At 36.7% G+C, this 25,740-nt stretch overlaps 1 protein-coding gene across 1 annotated transcript in view; it reads right to left on the bottom strand.

Moving 5' to 3' along the window:
• sema5a (sema domain, seven thrombospondin repeats (type 1 and type 1-like), transmembrane domain (TM) and short cytoplasmic domain, (semaphorin) 5A) overlaps nucleotides 1-25,740 on the bottom strand; it is a 209,116-nt gene that overhangs the window by 139,099 nt on the left and 44,277 nt on the right. Inside the window, exons 2-4 of the mRNA XM_058376783.1 lie at nucleotides 21,735-21,944; nucleotides 5,715-5,814; nucleotides 2,063-2,108 (exon numbers count right to left, since the gene is read on the bottom strand). Coding sequence (XP_058232766.1) covers nucleotides 2,063-2,108; nucleotides 5,715-5,814; nucleotides 21,735-21,879 — 291 coding nt within the window. The 5' untranslated portion in view covers nucleotides 21,880-21,944. The remainder of the gene's footprint in view (nucleotides 1-2,062; nucleotides 2,109-5,714; nucleotides 5,815-21,734; nucleotides 21,945-25,740) is intronic.

The following is a 25,740-nucleotide window of genomic DNA, read 5'->3' as shown; positions in this document are numbered from 1 at the left end:
AAGAATATACTGTATTAACTAAAACTAGGAAAAAGGTACAGATGTGATGATATACACATACGCCTAATTATTAGGAACAGGTGCTGACAATGATCAGGAGCATGGAACTTGCAGAACTGGAGCAGGAATGAGCCAATTTGTCTGAGATACAAGAGCTGCGATCCAGGGACCAAGTAACAAGGACTGAGAAACCCAGAATTGGAAGCAGAGGCTAAAAAAGGATATAGTTAACAAGCTGCAGGAAAATGAGAAACTTATGTACCAATAACAAGCATTCACACTTCAGAAATGCTGGACCAAAATTTGTTAAGAACACTACTTGTGTTATGTAACACTTTGATTGTCTCTAGATGCCACAAGATACAAGACACAATTTCGAGTGACACTTATAATTATATTATATTATATTATATTATATTATATTATATTATATTATATTATATTATATTATATTATATTATATTATATTAGATTAGATTAGATTAGATTAGATTACATTACATTACATTACATTACATTACATTACCAGACCGTTAAAACAGCATAGGACCCTCACAATTTAGCATTGGAGTACACTCGCACAGTTATCAATCAAAAATACACCAAAAGTCCACAGTTTCCTTCCCAACATTAGTCTACAATGATTTGCATATTCATTAATATTAACTGACATGACCTGGAAGCCCTGCCCCTTTCCTCCATGTCATATGCTATAGACTGGTTGAAGTCACTAAATGCAAAATGTTTTGAGTCTTTTTATTATTGTGAAATAAAATCTATCATCAGGTCAGTTCATTGTATTTATAAGGGATTCCATAAATACATTTTTTGACAAAATATTTTCGCAAAATATTCAGACTTCCTTCTGAGTGCAATCACACAGTACAGTAAATTATTCAACCACTTATTCTGGAGAGAAACACAAGAAATCTTGAGTACATAACAGAAATCTTAAGCATGCCTACTCTGTAACACACATGCACAATAAGGGGAGTTGAATCCTACTGAGGAGGCTGAAATTCTGCAAGCAATGCCCAACTGGTTATGCTGGGAATAGTATTCCATAGCTATGGACAATTACATTGTTTATCATTATATATTTTACCAATAATGGTAAATCACAAACAGGGAAAAAATCAACTCTGTACAGAACAACAGAATAACACACATTTGAGACAAAATACACATAACCCTAACTGACAGGAACAGATGTTAATGGTGATAAGGAGCATGGACTGGAGCAGAAGTAAGACAAAGCAGGGACTACTAATTAGCAAATGATCCAAGTTCATCTTATTTTCTTTGCGCATGCTCGATGATAACAACCTACTGTAACTCTAAGCTGTGGGAGACCAGTAATTTGCATAATCTTTACAAGTCTACACGGTCGCTGTCTCTCCCATATGGGACTTCCACAAAGTCCCATGTTGACAGGGAGGATGTCCAAATGATTTCCCCAAAGGTGTTAAATGTTTACATGGCTACCCACAGGGTTACAAGATGCTTAACTCAGCAGGGGGAAAAATGACAAGGTGCAAATAGCAGCCACACAATAAAAGCAAAAAAAAACCCTGTACAGTTCACTAATATATACTCCTTGAGAGGAAACTGCTGAGTCCAAATAGTTGGGAGGAATATATAAACAGTGATGAATGAGTAGAGACCAAAAAACTATGGCTGTACTTTCCTATATAAGAGAACAAGTCTATTTCAGGTGCATTCTCCTCTTTTCCACATGTAATCGAATTGTCTTTATGACTTGGCGTAACTGTCATCTTATATAAATCCGAAATTACTACAAACATCAGAATGTACACCGCCCTGTTAAGTCCTGCCTATTTTTCGTTTTTATTTAAGCTGCCTGTATTCCACTCCCGACTGCAACACACCTTTTTTTTTCCCAGACTCTGCAACACATTTTTTTTCTCGCTTCATAGACTCTCTGAATGCCAGTGTAATTTTGTCGTGCACAAAGCCGCAGCGGCAGCATCTGAGGCTGACCTGATGTCTCTGAGGCTTATAGGAAAAGAGAAAATGAGAAAAAGCCTACTGGTTTTCACACCTGGATCAATGAGAGATCCTCCAAATGCAGCCTGAAGAGATGATTTCTGGAAAAAAAAGGGAGAGAAAAGACAAAACTGTATGACTTCACTAATGGATGGATTATGATTTAAAATAAAAGGAAAGCAGACCTTTGTTGGATGTCTGCTCGATTTAAGTAAAAGGTTATAAAGCTTTTGGGATAAATTGAAAGATTTCACATTTTTCGGGAATTTCTATATTTCCGTAAGGCTGCTTGTCCATTGTTAAAAGTGCTTAACTGAAGCTTTAATTAAAATCTTTGCATATGAGTGTGGAGTAGTTCCTCATTATTTTTAACTTCCCCACATTCACATATAGGCCTAAAAACCAATTAGTCATTTTAGTGTATGTCCTGTTCCCTACCTACGCAAGGTCTCATTGCTTTTTGACAACAATTAGTTTTAATCTGCCTGCTATTCATCAGCAAAGTGTCCATGAAACACAATTTTTGAAGGAGCTCGAATGTCAATGTCTATTCCGTGAGCACTTCCTGATGATATACTTACTTATATACAGCTCACAGCTTACGTGAACTTGGCATGATGGTGTGTTGGTCTCTTTTGAGAATCCCCATGGCTAAATATTTGTCTGAATCAAGCGCTTTTTAAAGAAAAGAAATAACTCTATTTATACGGTAATATGTAAGCAGCGCACCTGGAAGGAATTTTGTGATTGGGAGAGACAGCGCTGAAAATGGTTGACTCCCTGATCGGTGCTGTGGCTACTGAACTAGGGAGTTGATTGGGATGCAGCCCTGGTCTTTATTTTCTTGTTGGATTTTTCTATGCTGTCATGTAAGGGTTTAGATTGCTTCACATAGCAAGCATCAACTGTACAGCCTAAGGAGTGCTTATAATACACAGGTTAGGATGATAAAAATGGGTTGTAGTATATATTTTATGCATGTAAAATTAGACCTACTTGTTTTTAAGAACCTTTCCAGAATAAACCCTTTGTTCCATAAAGAACATTTTTGTAGTCTAAAGAACCTTTTATTTAAAGAACCAAAGATGTTAAAGGTTCTTCATAGAAACATACACCCTAATAAAGAAGCACTGAATAACCTTTATGTTTACGCCTGTATATTATTGTCCACATAAAACTTTAGACCTCCTACCTGAGTCAGTCAAATATGTGCTGAGAAAGAAGTAATTAATTCATCTTCAAGAAGACTGATACTATTTTAATTTTGTCTAATTTATACATAGATCTCTATTTGTTAGCTACTTTGGCATCAGAGCTCCTTTTCAAAGAAGTAAACACATTGGTACACAGTAACACAACGTACACAGACACAATAAACACAGGGTCACGCATCCATTTTAAACCACGCACCATATACCGAACTCCACACATCTGAAGTAATTAACAGAATCATTAGGGTGATAAAGATCGATATTAAAATGAGTAACCAGGGCAATTTATCAGAGGAAAAAAAAAGTTTTTTTGGCATGATTTTAACACTGGGTTCAATCACTGTCAGTGCGTTTAAAAATGCAGTAAAAATAAGCTTTCCATTCTTGTTATAATTAAACTGTAAAATAAAATTAGCTACCAGCATTAATAAAACATTTAAACATGATTAAAATGAACAGTTATGGAATAACTCAGTTAAGGAGTGTGAAAATTTTCATCTTACTTTCATTCATTAATTCATCAGTACATTACCGAACATATTTCAGTGCAGGTGTTTTCCGACCTTTTTCACAAATTATTATAAATAGAAAACTGATATAAACAGGTATAAACCCAAGTCTAACATTTTAGACTATATAAAAGCTCAGTACTGGGTTCTCCAGCAAGATGAAGTAGCCAAGACGAGCATTTTTAGAGTAAACACAGCTGTGATTAAGGGCCATTTACTGTATTGACACGTCTATCGATTGCCTCGTACTGCATTACACCTAAAACCAATCGATGCTGCTCTCACACTGACTCGAACACGCTGCACAGTCCAACATGTGTTCTGTGCTAATTTATTGACACCTTATCACCGATCAATAATTTGAAATCTTTACAGTCAAGTCTGAATCCATGAACTGTTAAGGGCTTTTCACACTGTGCTTAACCCCGGGTTATAAACCCTGTTTTGGATCCCGGGTTAAGGAACATTTCACACTTGTAATTTATACGCAGGATTAGCACCAGTTTTACACGGGGTCACGAAACCCTGCTATGAAGTGCTTTTGTGGTGTGAATCCCACATTGTGATGCCAAACATGCGCAGTGTGGAATGATGCAGTGTTACGGCTAGATGCTTAGTAACAGACACACGATAAGAATGATGGGTGCATGCCTCATATCACGTGCTTTGTACAGCTACAGTAAACAGTAGTGTTTGAAAGGGGAAAAAATGTAAAAAGTCAAACGGTGATGGAAAACATGGTCAACCCGAGTGAAGAGAGGAGTTTTATGGTCAGAAAAGTGTATTCAGGACAAACTTGATGGCACAGTCAGAAATAACCGAGTATTTAAGAAACTGACTGAAAAAGCGAAAGCTGGATATCAGAAAACAAAAAGAGACAAACTTAAAAAGGATAAAGAAGGCTAAAGATAACAATACCTGCTTGGGTGCAGAACGGCAGACCTGTATTTATTTATTTATTTATTTATTCATTCATTTATTTATTTATCAGCCCCAATTCATAAAGGTCTTCCAAGTATCAAGCCATTTTTCTTTGCTGTACCAAAAGCGTGAGACAGGTCATTATTTAAAGCAGTTACGCGCTGTATTAATCCAATCATGTTTGTTGACAGTGCAAATATGCAAATAAGAACCCTAACTCAGGGTTAAGTAATGTAGAGTGTGAAACGTCAGATTACGAAGAGCCGGGATTCATTGTTAAACCCGAGTAAAGAATTGTAAGCAGTGTGAAACATGAAACAAGATAACCCAGTGACCCAGGGTTAACTATTTCAAGTGTGAAAAGCCCTTTAGGGTCCATCTGTCTACATTAATATGAGTCCAAAATGTTCTTCTAACTGAAAACAGTCAGGAAGTGAAAACCTGAACAAAAGCAAAGGGGTTTAAAAAGCCCAGAATTTATTCTTTATCCTAGTTTTAGGTCAAAGGACTTCTTTAGCATAACACAAATAAGACTCACATTGAATTAATTCTACAGTAAGATTCCTGTTTCCCGGAACAAAATAAATAAATAAATAAAACTAATTACTCTTCTGGCACTGTATCTTTGGGGAAGTGGACTGTTAACACTCGTTCATCTCAAACCCGCAGTTGTCACTAAATAATTGCTTGGAGATGTTCCCAGCTGCCCAACACATTTCCTTTTCTCTCTCCTGTTTTTTTTTTTTTTTTTTTTAAATGAGAAAAGCAGGTCTGCGACAATATTCTGCAGCAACACACTGTTGAAATCATCTCTCTGGTTATTTAGAGATGGATAGAAAGGGTCTAATGATGCTCTCACATTTACGGGTTTCATTTCCAGTTAATGAAGCTGTCTTACACCTGATCAAATTAGCGATACCCCGGCATCCGGCCACTAATTTACACTTGCAAATGCGAAGGAATAAGGTTGGAAAAGTTAGTGGCTTGTAAACGTTCTGTTGATTTTGACCTGACCAGAACGTAAGAATTGAATTTGACATGCTGTAGCAGAGTGAGAGTTCATTACCTCGCCCCCACAATCAGCTCGTTCTGCCCAGGGTCGAAGGTCAGCTGTGAGTAATCCACCGTGCCCTCAGCTCTAAAACGATGGAGCCACGGCTCAATTTCTGTAACAGAAGAGGAGACAAGTCAGTGTGTGTGTGTGTGTGTGTGTGTGATTTCTAGCTGTGTGTCACTGACTCTACGCCACATCTCATATTAACCTTAGTCACTAACATCAAAGTTTCACAACTGATAGACATCAAGTTTAATGGTCATGCCAATTTCAAGCCTGTCAATCTTCATTTCCTTTTTTTCCCCAAATCCGTCTAGATTTGATCAGTTTTAACAGCATGCCTGATATTTTTTACTGACACATCTAATGCAATATCACGCAACAGTCGTAAGACTGCAGAAGTCAGGCAGAGAGATCAATAAGGGCAAATTACCAGAGAGAGAAGGGGGAAACTTTCATTAAGCTTGATTGCCATTTATCACCATGTGTCGTTTAGTCTATATGAGTCTAATGATGTCTAGATTGCTTTTTTCTTCTTCTTTTTTTTTTAATACCGAACCAGGCAGATTCACATATCAGGTGTGAAGGTGATAAATCGAGTTTCTAAATCATGATTACTTGATTAACAGGGGGTAAATGATTCATTTGCAGTTATCATCTAAAGCTGAAGTCATTGCAAGAGCTTCATTCACACCTACCTCTTACACGGAGCCTAAACCTACACAAGTACAGCTTTTGGTTTTATTAACAAAAGACAGAGGTGAAGTGGATCAGAATTCCTCATAATTTCATCATTATTCAAACTGATTTTAATGAATTGAATTCGAAAGTGAGTTTGATTTTGCACTGCACTTTTAATAATAGACATTGTCCCAGTGCATCTTCACTTCAATTCCTGAAAGAAATCCGGATGGAAATTTTGATCCCTAATAAGAAGCCGGAGGAGTAGAAAGGAAAAACCCTAAGAGGAAGAAATGCCGTGGAGTAGAAGAGGTGAGCTCAAAATGAAAATTCAGTTCAATGGACAAAAACTGTAATCAGCAGTCATGCAGGGGTCAATCGATGAGATATCTAGAACAATACATGGCAATCCATCAACCTCACAAACAAAACAAACTTCAAATTGGTAAAAGTAACAGCAAAGTGAGTGTGTGAGTGAGCTGGCTTAGGTGTAGAGATACACTGGCTCCTGGACTGGTGGTTGATTTGGAGGAATCTCATCGTGGAACCCATTGTCTTCTAGTTGAGGATAGTTGGATTTTAAGTAATTGCACTTTAGAGTTATTGATGAGTAAAGACAAACAGGACTGAAATGATGTTTAGTGTATGAGATGAGTACAGGATGATTATGGCTGCAGTTCTTAAGCCGGTCCCTCTCAGGATTTTTTCTTGAACAGAAAATTCTGTAATATTCAGAGGAGCTTGCAATTTTTCTAAATTCTAAAATTAAGATTTTTCACAGATTTGGTTCGAAGTGTCATGTGACATCCCACCAGGACTGTTAAGCACAAATCTACAATATCCAGTGAGATTATCCACTGAAGAAAAGAGTAAGACTTGGGTATAAACTGATTTGAGGAAGTAGTAGAGCATGATGATGAATCAGACAGGTTCAGAGATTAAGGAAAGCCCCAGCAGAGGAAGTGTGTCAGATTCTGGCAAGAGCATCATATCAGACAGCTGAAACAGACCTACAGCTCAGCTTCTTCTTCTATGATCTACTATATAACACAAATCTTCTACAATTATTGGTCATATGCCATTTGTGATTTTTTATTCACGTGTTCAGCTCCTATGTGACCTTTGAATGTCACTTTATGAGTTAGACTGACACTTTACAGACATGAATCATAGAACTTTCCATTGTAGCTCCGCCCCCAAACTTTAGGGTCACTCACTTAGAAAAGGTTTCAATAACTAAATGAGCTGAGATCATGATTGGCACTGGGACAACACTATTGGAACATGGTAAAGGTTTAAATTAGGCTGTGTAGTTTTTAATGAATACCACACCGGCTAAAGTAAGGTTTCAAGCAGGTTTTACGTTTCATGGATTTGTTATTTTTGTGGAAAGAAAGCACATTTGCTCATTTGATAGAATTCATATCAATTTATTTACTAGAACACTGCATATCTTGAGACAATACTTGTACAATGTTTATTCCTCATGATGCTCTGAGTCAGTTTAACATTGAGAAATGGGAACAATTAATTTTACAGTTTGACATTCAGAATATTTGTAGAAATTCAGTGCAAAGTCAGCCTTTTATTAGTTACATGGATGTTAAATGTTCTTTTCTTTTTGAACAGGGTGTTTGTATAGAGATTTATATAGATCTAATATAATAACAGTTTGTGTAAATGACCAAAATTCAGAAAGTTCCTTTTAAACACATGGTCCAATAAACAGGCAAAAGGTTAAGCGATCGGCAAACATCGATACCAGGGCAAAATACAAAATCACGAACTAGCAACACAGCAAAAAATGAACAGAATAACGTGCAAAAATCAAGTCTTGGCAAGTTAAGTGCTATGTTTCTGCAATGTAGATGTGGAAATGGTGTTTTTCGAAATAGTGTGTGGGAATGATATGTTCAAGTGTGTGTGATTAGAAGCTTAATGTGACTGTGAGCATTGCATAGTCTGTCTGGGAAGTGTAGTCCATGGTGGCTATGCTGTAATTACGATGTTAGGGGGAGTCTCCTGGGATAGGCTAAGGGAAACCCATGACTCAGTAGGATAAGACGTGAACAGAAAGGATGGATGGATGGATGGGTAATTAAAGCTAAATTTCATTCTGGTGTATATGTTATGTCATTTGTCATTTTTATTTGTAAAAAAGGCTGGTAAACTGTGGTTGTACCTTTTGTGTCCTTTTAGTATGCATTATTTAAGTTTATGGTCAATTTAGTTTTAGATTTACAATTAATACAAATTATTTACAAATAATTAATTATGTTCTAAATTTTCCATATGTCCAACATCCATATGTCTAGATGGAAATACTAATATTAAAATGCAGTATATAAAGCAATAATGCCAAAAACAATTAAAGGTATAGTTTGTCCGGGTTTCTGTGAGCGTAGGCATGTTTCAGGCTCTGTCAGCTCTTGACATCTACGAAAACAGAAGGTTGTAAGCAGATCCCGTGCTGTACTGCGAACCGTGATATTGTGTTAGACAGTTATCACGCAATGAATTCATTTCATCCTGGATTTCTGCCTGCAGCTGTAAAACAAGAAGTTTGCTTTTCATGGTTCTGGTTCAACACCGAAACTAGTTAAACAGTCCAAGGTCTTTTGCATGCAAAAATCTTCCTGCTGTTTCCTTTGAGATTTGCTGTGTATCGAATCCTCTCACCTGGACGTCAGTGAGTTGATTCAGTTTGGAAGCGGGTTTGAAATATCAGTCATTCCTCTGGCTGAGTCAAACCAGAAGCCTTTTATTTCTCGCCTTGTGTGTTTGCCCTTTTTATCCAACTGTAAATTTACTTTGGAAACTAAAGTTTTAATAGCCTTCGAACCAAAATTACAGAGGGAGGAGAGCCTAAGGCAAGCCTATAAATCAGGCACGACAAGCCACTCCAAAGCCATAAACAAGTGGGCAATAAAAATGCAATCTTTGGGGGGGAATTTAAATGGAGTAAGTAGTTATTAAAAAGCTTATGTAATGACTTATTTTACCACTTTAAAAAAAAAACAAAAAAAAACAGAAAGCCAGAAAAAGCAGGTCCTATGAGATGCGAGATGACAAAGAAATGACCAAATACATTCCTTAAACTGTGCCCACTGGGAATAAAAACATATTTTGAGTGATTCTGCAGATGGAAATGAACTATGACAGACACTCCGGATTACACGCGGCAGCGGCATATTTAAGTAAACCATAAAAAATCTCACCCTAAGGGCCAATTAAAGTTTCGCAAATGCTGATGTTACTAATAGCTGCTTTGAAACTGATACGGCAGTTTCCCTTTCTCTCAGTCTGTTACGCGTCTTTTAAAAGTGACAGCGGCAAAAATATGTTTATTAGCAGCTTTTTCCGATCAAGTGCCAGAAAATTTATGGAAGGGTTTCCAAAAAGCAAAGAAGCAAAAAGAAGAAGCTTCAAAAGCAAAAAGCTGCCTTTTAAAGCACAAAAAAAATAGCCTTGGCCATTAAAGACAGAGAAGGAAAGCTCAGAATTTATTCTTCTTTTTTGCACTTCACAGATATAAACCTTTAAAAGGCACGTCTGTGCAAACTCTGTTCACGCAGGTCAGGATGAGAGAGAAAGAGACCATCTGTTTTCCAACCCTGTCATCAACAACACTAGAGTCACTCTTTTTAACTCTCCTCCCCCTTCTCCAAAAAAAAAGCAGCTGTCTGGATTTTGAAGTAGATTGAATCTTAACAGCTTTGCACACATATACACCACGAGACACCATTGCCTGTCATTTAACCCTTATGTTTATTCTAAAGTGACTTACAGCTGAAGGCGTAACCTGTGGCTTTTAGAAATTTTGAGGTTCCTAAGAAAAGACTTTGCCTTGACCCCCCCCCCACTAAACACCATCTACCCCACCACAAGGCCATTCACTGCTCCGCTAACATAATATCTCTACCTAATTTTACTTAAACCATTCTTTAAAATATATCATAATAACAATCTTTATTCCATTTATACCACGGTGCTGTTGAATTCTCACATCTGGCTGATCAGAAGGTGTTCATTATTTTTCTATTATAGCAGCCCTGACCTACTGTAATTTTAATCGCATGTTCATGTTAATGCACTTGTTCAAATAAATGACTGTTTCTAAAGTAACAGGTCATTAAAAGGAACTTATATGGTTGACACTCCACATAATATACACTGATCAGCCATAACATTAAATCCACTGACAGGTGAAGTGAGTAACATTGATTATCTTATTACAGTGGCAAGAGGACAGAAATATTGATATATTAAGTGAACAGTTAGTTCTCCAAGTTGATGTGTTAGAAATAGGATAAATGTGTAGGTGTAAGGACTGTGTGACTAGAATTGTGGATGATTAGATGACTGGGTCTCTAAAATAGCAGGTCATGTGGGGTGTTCCCAGTATGCAGTGGTCATTGCTGACCAAATGCAGTGCTAAAACAGACAACCGTTGAACCGGTGACTGGATCATGGGCTCATTGAGGTGTGTGAGGAGCAAAGGTGAGCCTGTCTGATCCGAATCCCACGGAAGAACTACCGTAGCACAAATTGATGAAAGGTTTTGGCTATGATAGAAAGGTGTAAGAACGCATAGTGAATAACAGCTTGATAAGTTCTGGCCTGTGTAGCTGCAGACCGGTCAGAGTGCAAATGCTGACCCTTGTACATCACCAAAAGTGCTTACAGTGGGCACATAAGCATAAAGAACTGGGATGGCCAGGTGTGTGTGGATCACTTATTTAGGGAGTTGATTGCACTATGGGAAAAGGCAAGCCAGTGTGCTGTTCTGAGCCTTGTTCTGCTGGGAAATCTTAGGTCCTGGCATTCATGTGGATGTGGATGTTACTTTGAAACCTACCTAAACCTTGTTGCAGACACAAGAACACTCCTTCATGGCAACAGTATTCCCTAACGGCCGTGGCCTCTTTCAGCAGGATAATGCACCCTGCTATACTGCAAGAATTGTTCAAAAATAGTTTGAGAGACAGGCTTGTGGCCTCCAAATTCCCCAGATCTCAATCTGATTGAGTATGTTCTGGACAAACAAGTCTAATCCATGGAGATCCCACCTCACAACTTACAGGACTTAAAGGATCTGCTGCTAACATTTTTGGTGCCAGATACCACAGCACACACCTTCAGGGATCTAGTGGAGTCCATGCCTCGATGGCTCAGTGCTATTTTGGTGAAACAACAGCGAGCTTCACAATATAATAATAACTAATATCTTAAAAAAAAACATTTATTTAACAGAGAAAAACATTTTCTCGCTAATGATTCGGATTTCTGTAAGGAAAGTTTAAAGTTTATATACTGTATCTGAAATGTTTTAGGAGTGTCCATTTTCATCAGTCAGCAGGTGTTACTCCACGGCAAAGTAAAGACACAGCAGGAGGGTTTGCACTTTCTGGTTTCTTGGCAATTTGACAAACTCCATCTTTTCCTCTTCTTAACTTAACGGTAAAAAGGATGGCTGGTGAATGAAAACCGTAGAAAGTAAGTTTTAACAAGAAATAATTTATCTTGCAGATGTTCCAGAATGTGAAATGTAATTAAAAACATATATTCATTCACGTTTATGATCCTTGGCACATTGCTGAGGTATGAGGTGAATAAAACACTTCAGGACATGATGTTATCATTGATTCCTTTTCTATATTCCCTGTCGTGTATTATTCCTTACATATCTTTAAGCAGTAGTTGTCGCCAAACATTTTTCTGGGTCATGAACCCTTACTAATGAACTCCTCCTTACCTTATTCATTTTCATTTTCATTTTCAAGCCAAACAAATAGCTCTAGCTGTGGAGGAACATCAGAGACACAACCAGTTATATAACACATTTTTTCACTTGATCATTTTTTCGGCTTTTATTTAACAAAGCAAGTTTTGGCCAAGCATTTACTCTTTTCTTTGGCAACCCCTGTGTGACTTGTGTTTCATTTCCTAACATAAATAATAAAGTTCTACTTTCATACCAGGGCTTGTATGTGGCTAAGGTTCTCATTAAACAGGAATATATATATAGAAAAGAAAAGAAAAGCCTGGCTTGGTTAGAAAATCCAGCACTCAAGAAGGTTTAGTTTTAGAAAACATTTTCAGTATTATGTTATCATGATGTTTGACCAGACACCATGAAACTGCTAATTTCTTTAGCCTTAGCCTCATTTAATTCATGATTCAAAACAGAAACTAAATGGAAAAATTAAACACTTTATTTAAAAGAATTTTATTAGTAAGTGTCCGTGCAGAGAAATAGAGAAATTTAACTGTAGATGTTTCGTGAGGAATATTGTAGTTGGAGTAAAGACATCCAGTATATTTCCAATAAAGTTCAGTAAAGCTCATTTAAGAACACTTAGCTAGAAATGTATTCATTCATTCATTCATTTATTCATTCATTCATTAGGCACTTAAAAAGACAAATGGATTTATTTTTAGGATGCCATAAAAGAATCCATTTAGCTTTGTTCATTGGTAATCTATAGTACAAAAAATACAATAGCAATTTTTTTTTTTTAATAAAAGCAATAGAAGAAGGTTCAGAAAACATTATATACAGGTTCAAACAGAAATTACTGTAAGTGTGAACAGGAATGGTAGAAAAAACAGAAGCCATATGAAAGTCATATGAAGGCCTCAGTTTATTTTTAAATGAAACAGACATGTCAAGAGGTTTTCACTGGGCTCTGTTGAAGGAAATGAAAAACCCAAAAGCCCAGAATGAACAGTCTATCAAAATGCCGGATACTGATATTTTGCAGAACATTGTAACACTCCTGTTAAAAAGATCGATCCTCAGAGAACAGTAGAGGTCTAACATTAGACAGCGTGTAGATACATAGCTGTGTATTACTCAACGGACTACATAATCTATGTCTAGTCAAAACTGCCCTTTCCGCTAAAATGCCTTTGAGTATATGACTATAGCAGACATATATCATACTGATAGTATTATAGTAGACAAAATTCGAGGCTGTGGTCTGTGTTGTCTCTACAGACTTTGAGCCGTCATCTGTGAAATTGAAAAAATGACTACTTCTAGTCATGTAGTAGATGAAAAGAGAAGCACCATTTTATTGTTTTGCAGTAACACACAGATTTGAGAGTGTTCTGAGAGACGCACTCAGATGTCCCATTGACTTTATTGATTTTTCACAGATGCTGGATGAAATTCAGCATGACAGACACCACGTTTACAGTTTACCCCTGTTATTAGTTTTGTGGTGTACATAGTGACTTGCTGGTGCAACTGAACGTTCAACACTGCATCTAAAAGCAGAGATCTAATGCGGGATCTCAGGCAGAGACGTTGCAGGTTGCACACTGGCTGGATGCAGATTATGTAGTCCATTAGAGAACCCTGCTGTATATCACTTACTGAATATGATCGTTATCACTTTTATAGATATAGTAGGTGGAATGGAGGTCAAAGTCGATTGTCTGCAGTTTGAATATCAACACCACTGCACACATGATTTCACAATATTGCCAGACTGAAGTGTCCATCAGAACCAACAGTACTAGAGTGTTTTTTTCTCTTTATTTAAATCTCACTTCCACCCTTTCCTTAGGGAATTCTGACCAAATCCTCAGACTTCCACAGTTATTGCTTTCGGCTGCATCCGCCTGCAATATATTCCAATGAATGTACTTGTTTTCTTCCCAAAATGTAAACAAATTAGTCATTTGAACCACAGAGACCATTACCAAGATGTAAATTTACTAAAGAAAAAAAAAAAAACGAATGTAGTAAACATGCTGCACTAGGAACCTGCAGTGTCCAAAATGTGCTCATGTTAATGAATGTTGTTTTTCTTTGTCCCATGGTTTCACAACCTAAAACATTTCTGTGAAAGTTTAACAGAGAAATTGCCAAACATCTTATAACTTCATATAACAACATGTGATAAAGATTTAGCCAGAGGTTTTGCTTTGTGTCAGAAAGCCAGGCCTCTTCTTTTTAGATGCATTATGCATATAAATGTGAAACTTGCCATTTGACTGACCGATCTTAACCATGATCCGTCAGAGATTATCTTGTTTACTCGCCGTTAACTGCTTCACCTGTGCTCGATTTAGTCACTACAAAAAGATCACAGCACTACTCTGCTCAATTAGTTCTCACTGGGAACCAGTGTTATACACAAAAGTACAGAGTGTGGCCAGAAAAGTGCTGGCTTTGCATGAATTCTGAGCATCTGACACTGAAACTGGACATACAAGCATTTCAAAATCTAGTAGACTGATACAGTAGACAAATTTCATACTGATTGTATTACAGTAAATAGAACTGACGTGCTATTTTCTGTTGCCTCGGCAGTATTTGAGTCACCATCTGTAAAACAATAATGATGATCGCTTACAGTGATATACAGTAGTACATGAAAAAAAACAGGAGCACCTCTTGGGGACTGACTCAGATTTTGGACACAGCCATCCCAACATCTGTATTGATTTTTGACGGTTCAAATTACACACAAGAGAGAATACAGCCTCAGTGCTACAAGCCAATTTATGGGCAAAGAAAGTGTGTGTATTCCCCCTCAGGGAAATGAAAGCAGGTTTTTGGGTAGTTTAGCTCAGAGCTGGATTTGCACTAAGGGTTTGACTTGCCAATCTCCTTGTCTTCTGCTTTGAATGATAAAAAACAAACCAATTTAAATAACTAATTCTCGCTCCCAGGCCTGTGGAGTTTCAGGTTTGAAGAAAGGTTTAGTTCTGTTTGTTGTTCAGGGTTCAAGGTTCAATCTGTAAAATGTTTTGCTTCTTTTCTGAGAATGTTTTTATATAGCATTTATAAATGTTCTAATAACCTTTAGTTGTAATGATATTACATGTCATAACGTTTACATAATTCTAGTTTTGTAGAACATTACCGAACATTAACCCTTAGACCATTTCCAAACCATTACGGAACATAAATATAACATTTACAATAAGATTATGGATTATATTTACATATGGTCTTAATTGCCGGACCTCTAATAATGGATTACAATACTACAGTAAAAGTATTAAATTGTCCTATTGGTCAACAGAACTACAGGCATTAATTTAAACTGCTATCATACATTATTATTACTTATAGTGTATTGGGATCCTCCTGGTGGTCCAGCGGCAGGATCCCGTGCTCTCTTTGCCGTGGCCTGGGTTTGATTCCTGGGCAGGGCGCTAACCCAGTCACTGAAGAGTTATATTTATTTTAATTCATAAATGGGAGGGTTGCATCAGGACGGGCATCCGGCGTAAAACCTGTGCCAAAATCAGATAGATAGATACTTTATTCAAAAGGAAATTCACAATAAATACAACTCCGAGCAGGTCTCGAACCCAGATCTCCGGCATGGGAGGCAGGCGCGCTAACCAAGTACCAGCAGCAATGTTCATGTGGAACAGCCGAAAGAACAATAACAACAACAACATCTAGTGTATTGTGATGTCTTTTGTTTAATTTCTGTTCTCTATTAAGCTAAAATACATGGAAAGGGGAGTAATAACAGTAATTTATTGTCTATAATAGCAATCATATCAATAAATATCAATTGATCAACACATATCTAACTGCAAGTGGGTACTAGTTTTTGTACGCTGGTCAACCATAGTTACTCTTCTTCTGTTGTAACCTTTTAACAGGCACACAATGAAATTTGTTTGTTAATTCCTACTAATTGGATCACATACAACAGAATTTCTGTCGTTTCTTTTTTTAATCCACCCTTTAAATTAGGAATTATGGAAGGCTGAGTTGCCCAGTATCAGTACAAGCACCTATTGAGCACAGTGGTCGAATAGTATGGTTTTACTTTTACATATGCAAATAGAATTTTGAACATAAACTTTTCCAAGTGTTTAGATATACAAATCAACAATTTCTTTTCTCCCACATACACTAGAAAGGTTTAAATCATGACTACATGACTATCACCCAAGACTATCACCTTCTATAAAAACAAACAAACAACTACAACAACATAAAATATACTACATATGCCTCACAGTTGGAAACGTTGTTCTAGATATTTTAATTAAAAAAACAGCTCACAGAAGTTCAATTCATAATGCTCAGTTTGTGAGTTTGGCTAGTTGGTTGCATTTTTTTTGTTAATTATAGGAAATAACATGCAGGATTCTAGTTTTTTGATGTATTTTTGATGCATCATTATATTGATAATCATTATACAACAATAAGTTATCATGAAAAATGTTTCCCTTATGAAATTTCTTATAAATCTAGCTCACTGTTTAGCATCTTAGTGACCTTGTCGAAAATAGCTTTTTAACAGATCTCATACATTCACACAATCTGATACTATACCTTGAGAGTAGAAGTCAGAAATAAGGTATGTGTTATATTTTTGTCCTAACTTTTGACATTTAAGCCGGGTAACTTGAATGGACATCTGCTTTTCATACCAATTTCAAGGCAAAAACTGAAAGAACTCACTTATGAACATATTTTGTCCAAAACACTCTTTGTCATCATTGAGATAAAAGGAGAAGTTAATGAAGAATCTATGAAAACTATATATAGAAATTACAATGACTAATGTGTGTAATCGTACTGTTGATATGACTGTTAAAGCGATAAATTTAAAAAATATCAATACGTCAAATATTTGCTGGCGTCGTCTCATAAAGCAGATTTGGCTCCTTGTGTTGCATATCACGATCCAAACCCATTTGGAAGGATTAATGCTCATAGAAGCTGGACTCCATATTTGTTTACAGGCGATAATGAAGCTGGAGTTGAACCACCATATACAGTAACGCTCTCTTTCACAGTGCCACTCATAAAAAATCACAGTGCATGTACAGTGCATTTGGAGTATAATCAGCTGTGCTGTAGAGAACACTTGATCCAAAGAAAGCTGAAGGTCAGTGAGCTGCAAAGCAGGGCTCTGTTGATGGACATGAGCTTCCATGCTGTGCTCTCTCAAATACAGAATCAGCGATTTCTGAGCCATCCTCAAGAGTGATTTTTAAGAATTGCTGCATAGTGTAATACGATACACAGATTTATTATCTTTGCATTTTTTATTGCACTGATTTATTTGTATTTTCATTGTTATTAATGTACACTGAAAAACACTGAAGATACAAATGTATTATGTAGCCTGTGTAGGTTTGAGGGGGTTTTCGAGGCGTTATTTACTGCTGTTTTAACTATGCATTTAACTGAACCAATAAAATAACTTAAAATAGTGTCCCGAATGCTTTTTAGCATTAACTATTAAAAAGATTTATCTATGAAACTCGTAGTGTGCACTTTTTTCTATTAATGTCAAATCTTACCAAAGGCTAAACAATGCAATTATAATTTCTATGCAAAACCAATTAGTTGAGTTGATCTTACTGACTCATTTGTAAATTAGAATTCATCACTAGGTGAACCCAAAGCTGTGGGGTAACAAATAAGAGCCAGAGACTGCTGACCACATTTGCAGTCCCTCTTCCAAAATCCATGGCCATAAATAAGAGCTGAGGCTGGAGTACTGGCAGGCAGGTCAAAACCAAAAAACACCCAGCTTCAGAGAGAACGAGATGAATAATGCAGTATATTATTACACCATGCACGATGTACTTGACTACAAGGTTTCTTATTTTTTTAACAGTCCCACACTGAGCCAAAATAATGTTACTCTGCACAGAAGTTAATGTTTCTACAGAAATTTGGGGGTTCTAGCATGGATCAACGATGTGAGGTAGCTTGACGTGATTTGTCAGTTCTTTTGAGAAGTCTGCGTATATCCCTCAACATTAAGTTGATGTTAAGATTTCATCATTTCATTGGAAAACTCTCTGAGCACAATGCTCTGATTGAACAAATTTATTATTGTCAAAATAAATTTGAATTTATGGGAAAACGTGAATGACTTCATAGCTCAATGGCTTTCATTGGTACCAGCACCAGAATTTAAAACGTACTGATGTGCAAAACCAAAAAATAACATAGCGTGCGTCTTTCATATATTGTTCACATGCAATGTACAATACACAATACAGAATTGCTATACTATGTGAATAGAAACAATGCTCACTTAACTTCAGGACTAAGAGCATTAGAAGAGCATTAGGGATTAGGAAGACCAATGAATGACACTGAACTCTCTGCCATGTTCATGAAATCACTTTGCAACGACGTTTGCTGTAAGTAGCCATTAGAACAAATTCTAAAAATGGTTGATGTGAGCATTAAGTGAAGCTGCTATCTTGCACTGCTAAAGTTCCTAATAAAGACCTTAGTGTATATTGTATATTGCATATATGGATATCTTGCAAAGACTGTGAGAGGGAAAATGAGGGATACGGAATGGTTAATATCCGTATATATCAGAAATATCAGCACTTGCACCTTGCTGACCTTGTTTCCCATGCAATAATCAAGAAAAAAAGGAAAACATTTCTAATGCCCATATCTGCTGTAGTAGTTTCAGGGCTTTTGTGTGGAATTTGAGATGTATTTTAGGTTGAAGATTTTGCCAGTCAATAAGCCTGTTTAAACCTCAAACAGAGTTAGTGTCTAAAACTGCCCAAGACTGTATGCTGCTCTCACTCAATAACTGTGGGGTTATTAAAAAAATCACGATAATATTCTACAACACAAGTGTGATAGCCTCTAAAGTTTTGTTTTGTTTGAGGGCTAAGTCATTAATACTGACATCCTGCTCCACCAGCTATCTGATAGTCACTGATAGCTGCTGACTAAATATACTCATTAATAAATATTGTCCTTATATTGATGTGACATCACATTATACCCTGGTATATGCATATATAAGTTATCCCTGGCTGTTTGAACAGCTGAGCCACTAGATGTCTTCATATAAAGATTGAGGATCATCCTCTTCACTAAGTACTTAAACAAACACTAAGGCGGTGTAAAAAAAAAAAAAAAAAAAAAAGACTACAAAGTACACTTGGGATAAAGCCATCTTCTAAATGCTTTAAATCGAAATGTAAACAGTGTCGGCTGTGACAGTGTAGTTCATAGCGTATGATTTGAGACACAGCTTCTTACTGGAGCATAATCTGGCTCCCAGATGAAAATCTCAGAGACTGCAAAATGTGAGAAAGCTCTTATTTTAGTCTAGGTGGAGCGAACCGAAAAATATACACGAGAAGAAATATAATGGGGTTAAAATAATTCTAACCCATGTGGTGAGCTTGTGTATGCTGGGGCTGCATAAAGCTGTCTTTGTGGATGAATCGGTTTTATTGTCACTGAGTTGGTGTGCGGTTATGATATTTCTGAACTCTTGGATTAATACAAACACACTCGCACACACACTGGGAAAACCACACAGTGAAGGCTGTATTATAATGTGCTCCTTTTTTTCTTTGCTTGAATGTTCCGCAGGGTTTGTGTGTGTGTGTGTGTGTGTGTGTTTGTGTGTGTAATCTTGGACAATCATTCCTGTCTGCCTTTTACACTGTGCTTGCTCCACATTTCTGACAGGTTTCTGTGATTTAAAGTGCATCTGTGTGTGTACACGCTGAGCTTCACGCCTGTGCAAATCTCTCCTTGTACTTTTTAGGACTAGTCTGAAAGGTGCCGCTCAAAAAAACCCAAGATATTGTGCCCTTTAGCAAGGGCACTAAACCATAATCTGCTTCTGTCAGTCTCTTTCGGTCTGTGGAGAAACAAGACCTCAGTGCCTCAGAGCTAATCATGTCTAGTGAAATAAATACAGGTTCAAACACACACTCCGTACGTTTAGAGCCACTTCCTTGAAAGTGACCTTGTCCTGTTTTAAACACTCTGGAGGCCTTCTGGCTCTGAACAGCTTGATTACTTATTGAGTACTCTTAAAATCACATCGATCACACAATCTATAATTTCATGGAGAGGGAGAGAGAAGCGTAATTAAGTGACAAAGTTTGCAAGCACTGTTCGGTCTCTAAAGGTGCTTTCGCATACGCAGCTTTTCGCTGGTTTGAACCCTGGAACCCCGGAGAGGTTTGTTTGGGCAGGGGAGAACTGGAAGGGAACTGGTTTGGATAGAGGAAATCAGGTAGTAACAGATGATTAGCATGGTTTTTAAACGTGTGTATCAAATTTAGCATTAAGGGGTGAATTATTAAACACAAGATTGCTTGTTGAATCAATTTCATGGCAGTGTGCAACCTAAAAAATAAGTCTGCCAATTATTTCATCTTTAAGGAAAATACAAGAAAAGTGCCAGCTTTGTCATACAATGTAAAAATACAACAAAAACTAGGGCTCTAGGTAGATTGTAAGGTTTACTACGCTGTGCCCCATGGATAGTACGTTACATAACTATTTTTATGGTTCTATAGCGAAATACAAAGACCTCTTTTGGCACAAAGAGTTATTTGGGCTAAATCTTGTTGTTGTATATAAATTGTTTGCCATGAGGAACGTTATTTGAACTTTACGTTTTAATGTCAATTTGTACATATTCAGAATTTAATGTTGATCTATAATACTACTGTGAATTTTTTTGTGAATGCTTTAATGTAAAATTCATACATTTAAGGACTTAAATAAGGACAAGAATTACTTTTAGTGTTTATTTGCATAGCAATAATACTTTTTCTAATATATTTTTATAGCATATTTACTACATCAACTATGCACTAGTCATTTAGATGCATTTTTAAAAATGATTTTTAATTATTTTAGCGATATTTGTGTCATGATTACAGTCATTGAAATCTATCTAATGCTACTCTATTATATTTATTAATTAAAAATGGAATTCTAGCGTGGTTATTTAAGCTGCCAGTAATATGAAACATATCTATATATTTTAGGACAAAGCGACAATAAAAAAAAATGAAATCTATGAAAATGATTGAAACCATAAGGTTCTAAGGTATACAGAACCTTTCCACATGCTACAAAGAACTATATTTTGATTCATTCTATATACAACCTTTCAGAAAGTGGCCCGAATATGAAGTGCCCAATAGAACCCTTTAACGATCTATAGACAATATTTTTGTGGATGGAAACCAATTTTGCTGGAAGGGATTTGGGATTCGGGTTAATTCACAGAAATCAATACGATCAGTAAAATTTATTCAATACATTCAATACATTTTTAGTATTAAACAACAGAAATCTAATCCAGCCATATTTTCTGTATAATTGAGAGTTGATACTGTCTTGTCTTCTTTGGCTCATCCAAAAGCCATTTGTTTATATGGTATTTCAGCTAATTCATCAATTCGAAAAGAAGGAAACAAGGAAAATCATACTGCATGGATGATAATATGTCAGCTGAATCTGATGTGACCTCTCTCAGCATTATATTGTGAAGGACTCAACAAGGATGAAGCCGTATTTAAGCTAACTGTCTGTATGAGTATGGAACTGAGCTTTACCTGTGTGTGAGATAAATGGATGCTCAGCTCGGTGGCAGAGTGACTCTGTGGCCATCGCTACACCCCAATGAGACATTTTTCCAGGCATTAGGAGCAGCAGAACCAGGAGGCGGGCCGGGCCGAATCCCGAAACACGGGGCGCCATCGGCCTCACCGAGACTCGACACACTGCGGTTAGAGGCAGCCAACACAGCACTGCGCATCTGAGACCTACAGAGACAGAGAGGGAAAGTATAAGCAGGTATGTGGATGATGGTATATTATGATAGTTTTGACCCTCCTATAGTATTCACTACTTAACAATTCATGTTCACTGAGCCATGCTGTCTATTAAGAAAGCAACAGCGCTGTAGTATTTGTTTATACATAAAAAGTAACCTGAGGAAAGACGCCTTACTCTACCATTATATTTTAATTTTCAAAGAGCACTCATTTCAATTCAATTCAGTTTTATTTGTATAGCTTTTAACCATGGACAATGTCACGAAGCAGCTTTTCAGAAATATATACAAGCAATAAATTTATACATTTTTCAATGTATTCATAATGAACAAGCCAGAGGAGACTCTCCCTGAGATGATATTAAGAAGAAACCTTGAGAGGAACCCATTCAAAATGAACAAATCGTCATCAGTCCGACACTGAATAGTGTGATTATAAATCATTTCTCTTCAAAGGATAACCAGGAAATTCATTCTAGTTATAACAGAAATGTTCATGGCAATCATAGTATTATAGCTACAATAGCTTTAGCCCTAAGCCATTGTAGCAAAACTGTCTGTATCAACTGAAGTCCAGCCATTTGTAACACTTTTATTAACAATTTTATATCACTTACTTAGAATACCTGAACATCACATCATCTCAGTAATATACACGGAGTTGCCAGTACTACCCAAGTTTTGAAGAACACTAACATTATAGAAATATTTTTGCTAGCATTCATGTACCTATAAAGTTACAGGTATGTCTTAAGAAGTTTTACAATCACAATATTATACCTAGGTTTCCGCTATTACAGAAAGAACATGCTGAAACCAGAAAATAAGCATTTATTTAATATAAATATATATAAACTCCAGTTACCAGCTAGCCTGACAACCTCATGAAGTGAGTCACAAACTGACTCAACTGCAGAGGTGGTAACATTACTAAAAGGAAAAATCCTAGCAGGTAGAGAGAAGAAACAGAATTATACCCAGCATATGTTGGCTGACAGATCAGCTCATAATATAGCACCTAAAGTCTAGATTTTTTATTTTTTACCTGTCAAGGAAACCAGTCTTGCCATCTTGGTTTCTTTTGCTCCTGAATTCAGAGGTTTGGTTTGTTTAGCTAGATAAAGTTGACACCACTACTACCTTTCATGCACATACGTTTTATTTCCATTCCCCTTCAGTGAACCTTTGTTTTAATTTGGTCTGATCGCTGCTTTATGTGTAAAATTAGAGAGGTATAGTTCTAAGATGTCTGCTGTATCGCTATGGCTAAAATAGACATTTTTGCCATGTCTGAAAAGGACACACTGTTTGGTTATGATTAATCAGCCAGAGCATAAGCGTTCATAAATATGTGAATATTACTAGGTTAACCTGTCTAACTCACTCATTAGGAATTTAGATGAAAATGAATCAAGATATAAAGTAATACAGTGAACAAGGTATCACAAAACAGGTCTGCTTTTCATCACATTTTTGTGCTACTATAAAGACAAACGGAAATGGTCTAGTGACACCCTGGCAAGCCGTTGAAAGAAATCCAAACTAGCGATACTCAAAGTTCAGCAGGGAATTTCATTCCCTTGTCACATCTGGCCAGACTGAGGGTTAAAATAAACTCTACCTAACACTGCAGTCTGTGCGAAAGTGTGTTTTGAAACCCATCAACGGTCACTCAGTTTAATGAGGCTCAGCTCTATCTGGAGGAAGGCACCAGACGAAAGTAAACAAGAGCCTTGTATTTGTATATGAAACCAATCTGCTTGGTTGACATTAACACCTCATTTAGTAATTGAATGCACATGTCTCAGTAATTGCAACCAAAGCGTATGGTTTTGGGGTGTGTGCAAGATGGTGCCTGTTTTGTGTCGTATCCTGTGCTGCGTTTTGCCCCAAAGGGATTGATAATCCAGTGATATGAAATTTAGAGCATGATCAATGACGCCACAGTGCTATTTTAAGTATCACAAATATGGTGTTCCAGTTGGCTTCCTTTTCCTTGTTCATTTTTTTTGTAGCTGCAAAACAAAACTTTACTGACATCACAGATTTTCTCAAACCTAAATATAAACATTACACATAAGGGGAAGTGACAAGTGTGTTTTTTCATCTAGGAACATCTTTTTAGTCTAATCTTTTAAAAAAAACAAAAATTGTTTTTTACTTATTTATCAGTAATCAGAGAAGCCCCATGGTGTCTCTGTTTCAGATGAGACTTACATATCAACAACAAAGAACTGAAAAATTAACAAGGAATTCAACCTGACAGCAGATTCGATATAACACGATAACGTATTAATGAATAATGCAACCTTCGAAAACCTGTAAATTCAAATAAACAATCTCATACAAGATATAAATAATGACTCATCTTCAGCTACTTCATCATCCTGCTCAGGGTCATGAGGCGGCAACACACATCATGTCCGAACCACACTTGTCTGAGCATTACGCCTATTCCAATCAGAGGATTTAATAAAACATATTTAAATGAATATAATAGATCATAAAGCTAGAAATAAAATCAAAGAGAATTAAATTGGACAGTCATTAGCTGCCTCTATATCTGTTGAGGATTTGCTGAAAAGCAGTCCTATTGAAATGATTGAATAAGCAGGAGCCAAAATCTCAGAGCTGTCAGCTCTTATTTTCTATGATTAGCATCATCACTGACAGATGTTCAGTCTTGTATTAAGACATGCAGCAGAATGCACATGTGGCCTGAAACAAGGAATGAAAAAAAAATTAAAAGTAATAACAGTTACTCAAAGACTAAATAGTCTGGAAGCAAGATCGGACTCTCTGAGGCGTGACATCTAACCTTTTTACTTTGATCGTTTCAGCGCAGTGCTGTGAATCTGTACAATGACCCATAACATTAATTCTATGATATACACACCAAAGTGGAAAAAGAAACCCCACTGGTCGTGGTGCTCTTGTGAGGATTTGGATAGGAAGGCTGTCGTGTTATGCAGCGTTTTCATGAAGAGTCTTATTTTTGTTTTTGTGGGGAAGGTTTCCCTCTGAGTTCACAATATGATATCTTTAAAAGTCAGCAGAACATTTTTAACGAAAAACAAAAGTAACCATGGTTTGCTGTTTTGCAATCAGGAACATGTCTAGGGGGTCCTAGAGTGGCACTGCCCCCCCATCACAATCTGAATGGCCACCACATGTGCTCCTTAATGAAAGTGGCAGTTGATAGGTTAATGGGTTGTCAGTTATGTTCCACTGACATTTTAATTAGAGCTCTTACTGGCCATGAAATTTGAAATCAGAACATTCTGTCCGAATCTGACCTGAATCTGACCACCATCAACCGGAGACCAAAGAAAACCCAATATGGAGCCTTTTAATGTGACACCTATTGAAACAAAATGAATAATTAACATCATTCAAACGCAGGAAAGAGTTTTAGGGTTCAATTTCATGTTAACTAATTGATTTATTATCTATTGACCAATATATTCAAATATATACATCCTGCATAATTCAAATATAGCTGTAAATTAAATTAAATATGATGTCCATCCCAAATCGCATACTTATGCACTATTCTATGACATTTTTGTAGTATTGTATTAATGTGAGTAGTGTGTTTCTCACTTAGAATTCCAACAAGAAAAAGTGCACTTTAAGTACCAGGATGAAACAACCGTTAAAAAAAATTTCTGGAATTTTGGACACTCCAAGCACTCAACACTCACAGTTTCGCTTAAGGAGTGGAAGAGGGGCAGGGTTACATCTTTTCAAGATGACTACAACCCCAGTGGAAAAGAAATCTTACA

Source organism: Hemibagrus wyckioides, linkage group LG23, assembly GCF_019097595.1.
Source record: "Hemibagrus wyckioides isolate EC202008001 linkage group LG23, SWU_Hwy_1.0, whole genome shotgun sequence".
Taxonomy (NCBI): Eukaryota; Metazoa; Chordata; class Actinopteri; order Siluriformes; family Bagridae; genus Hemibagrus; species Hemibagrus wyckioides.
This window is presented reverse-complemented; position numbering and strand designations above follow the sequence as displayed.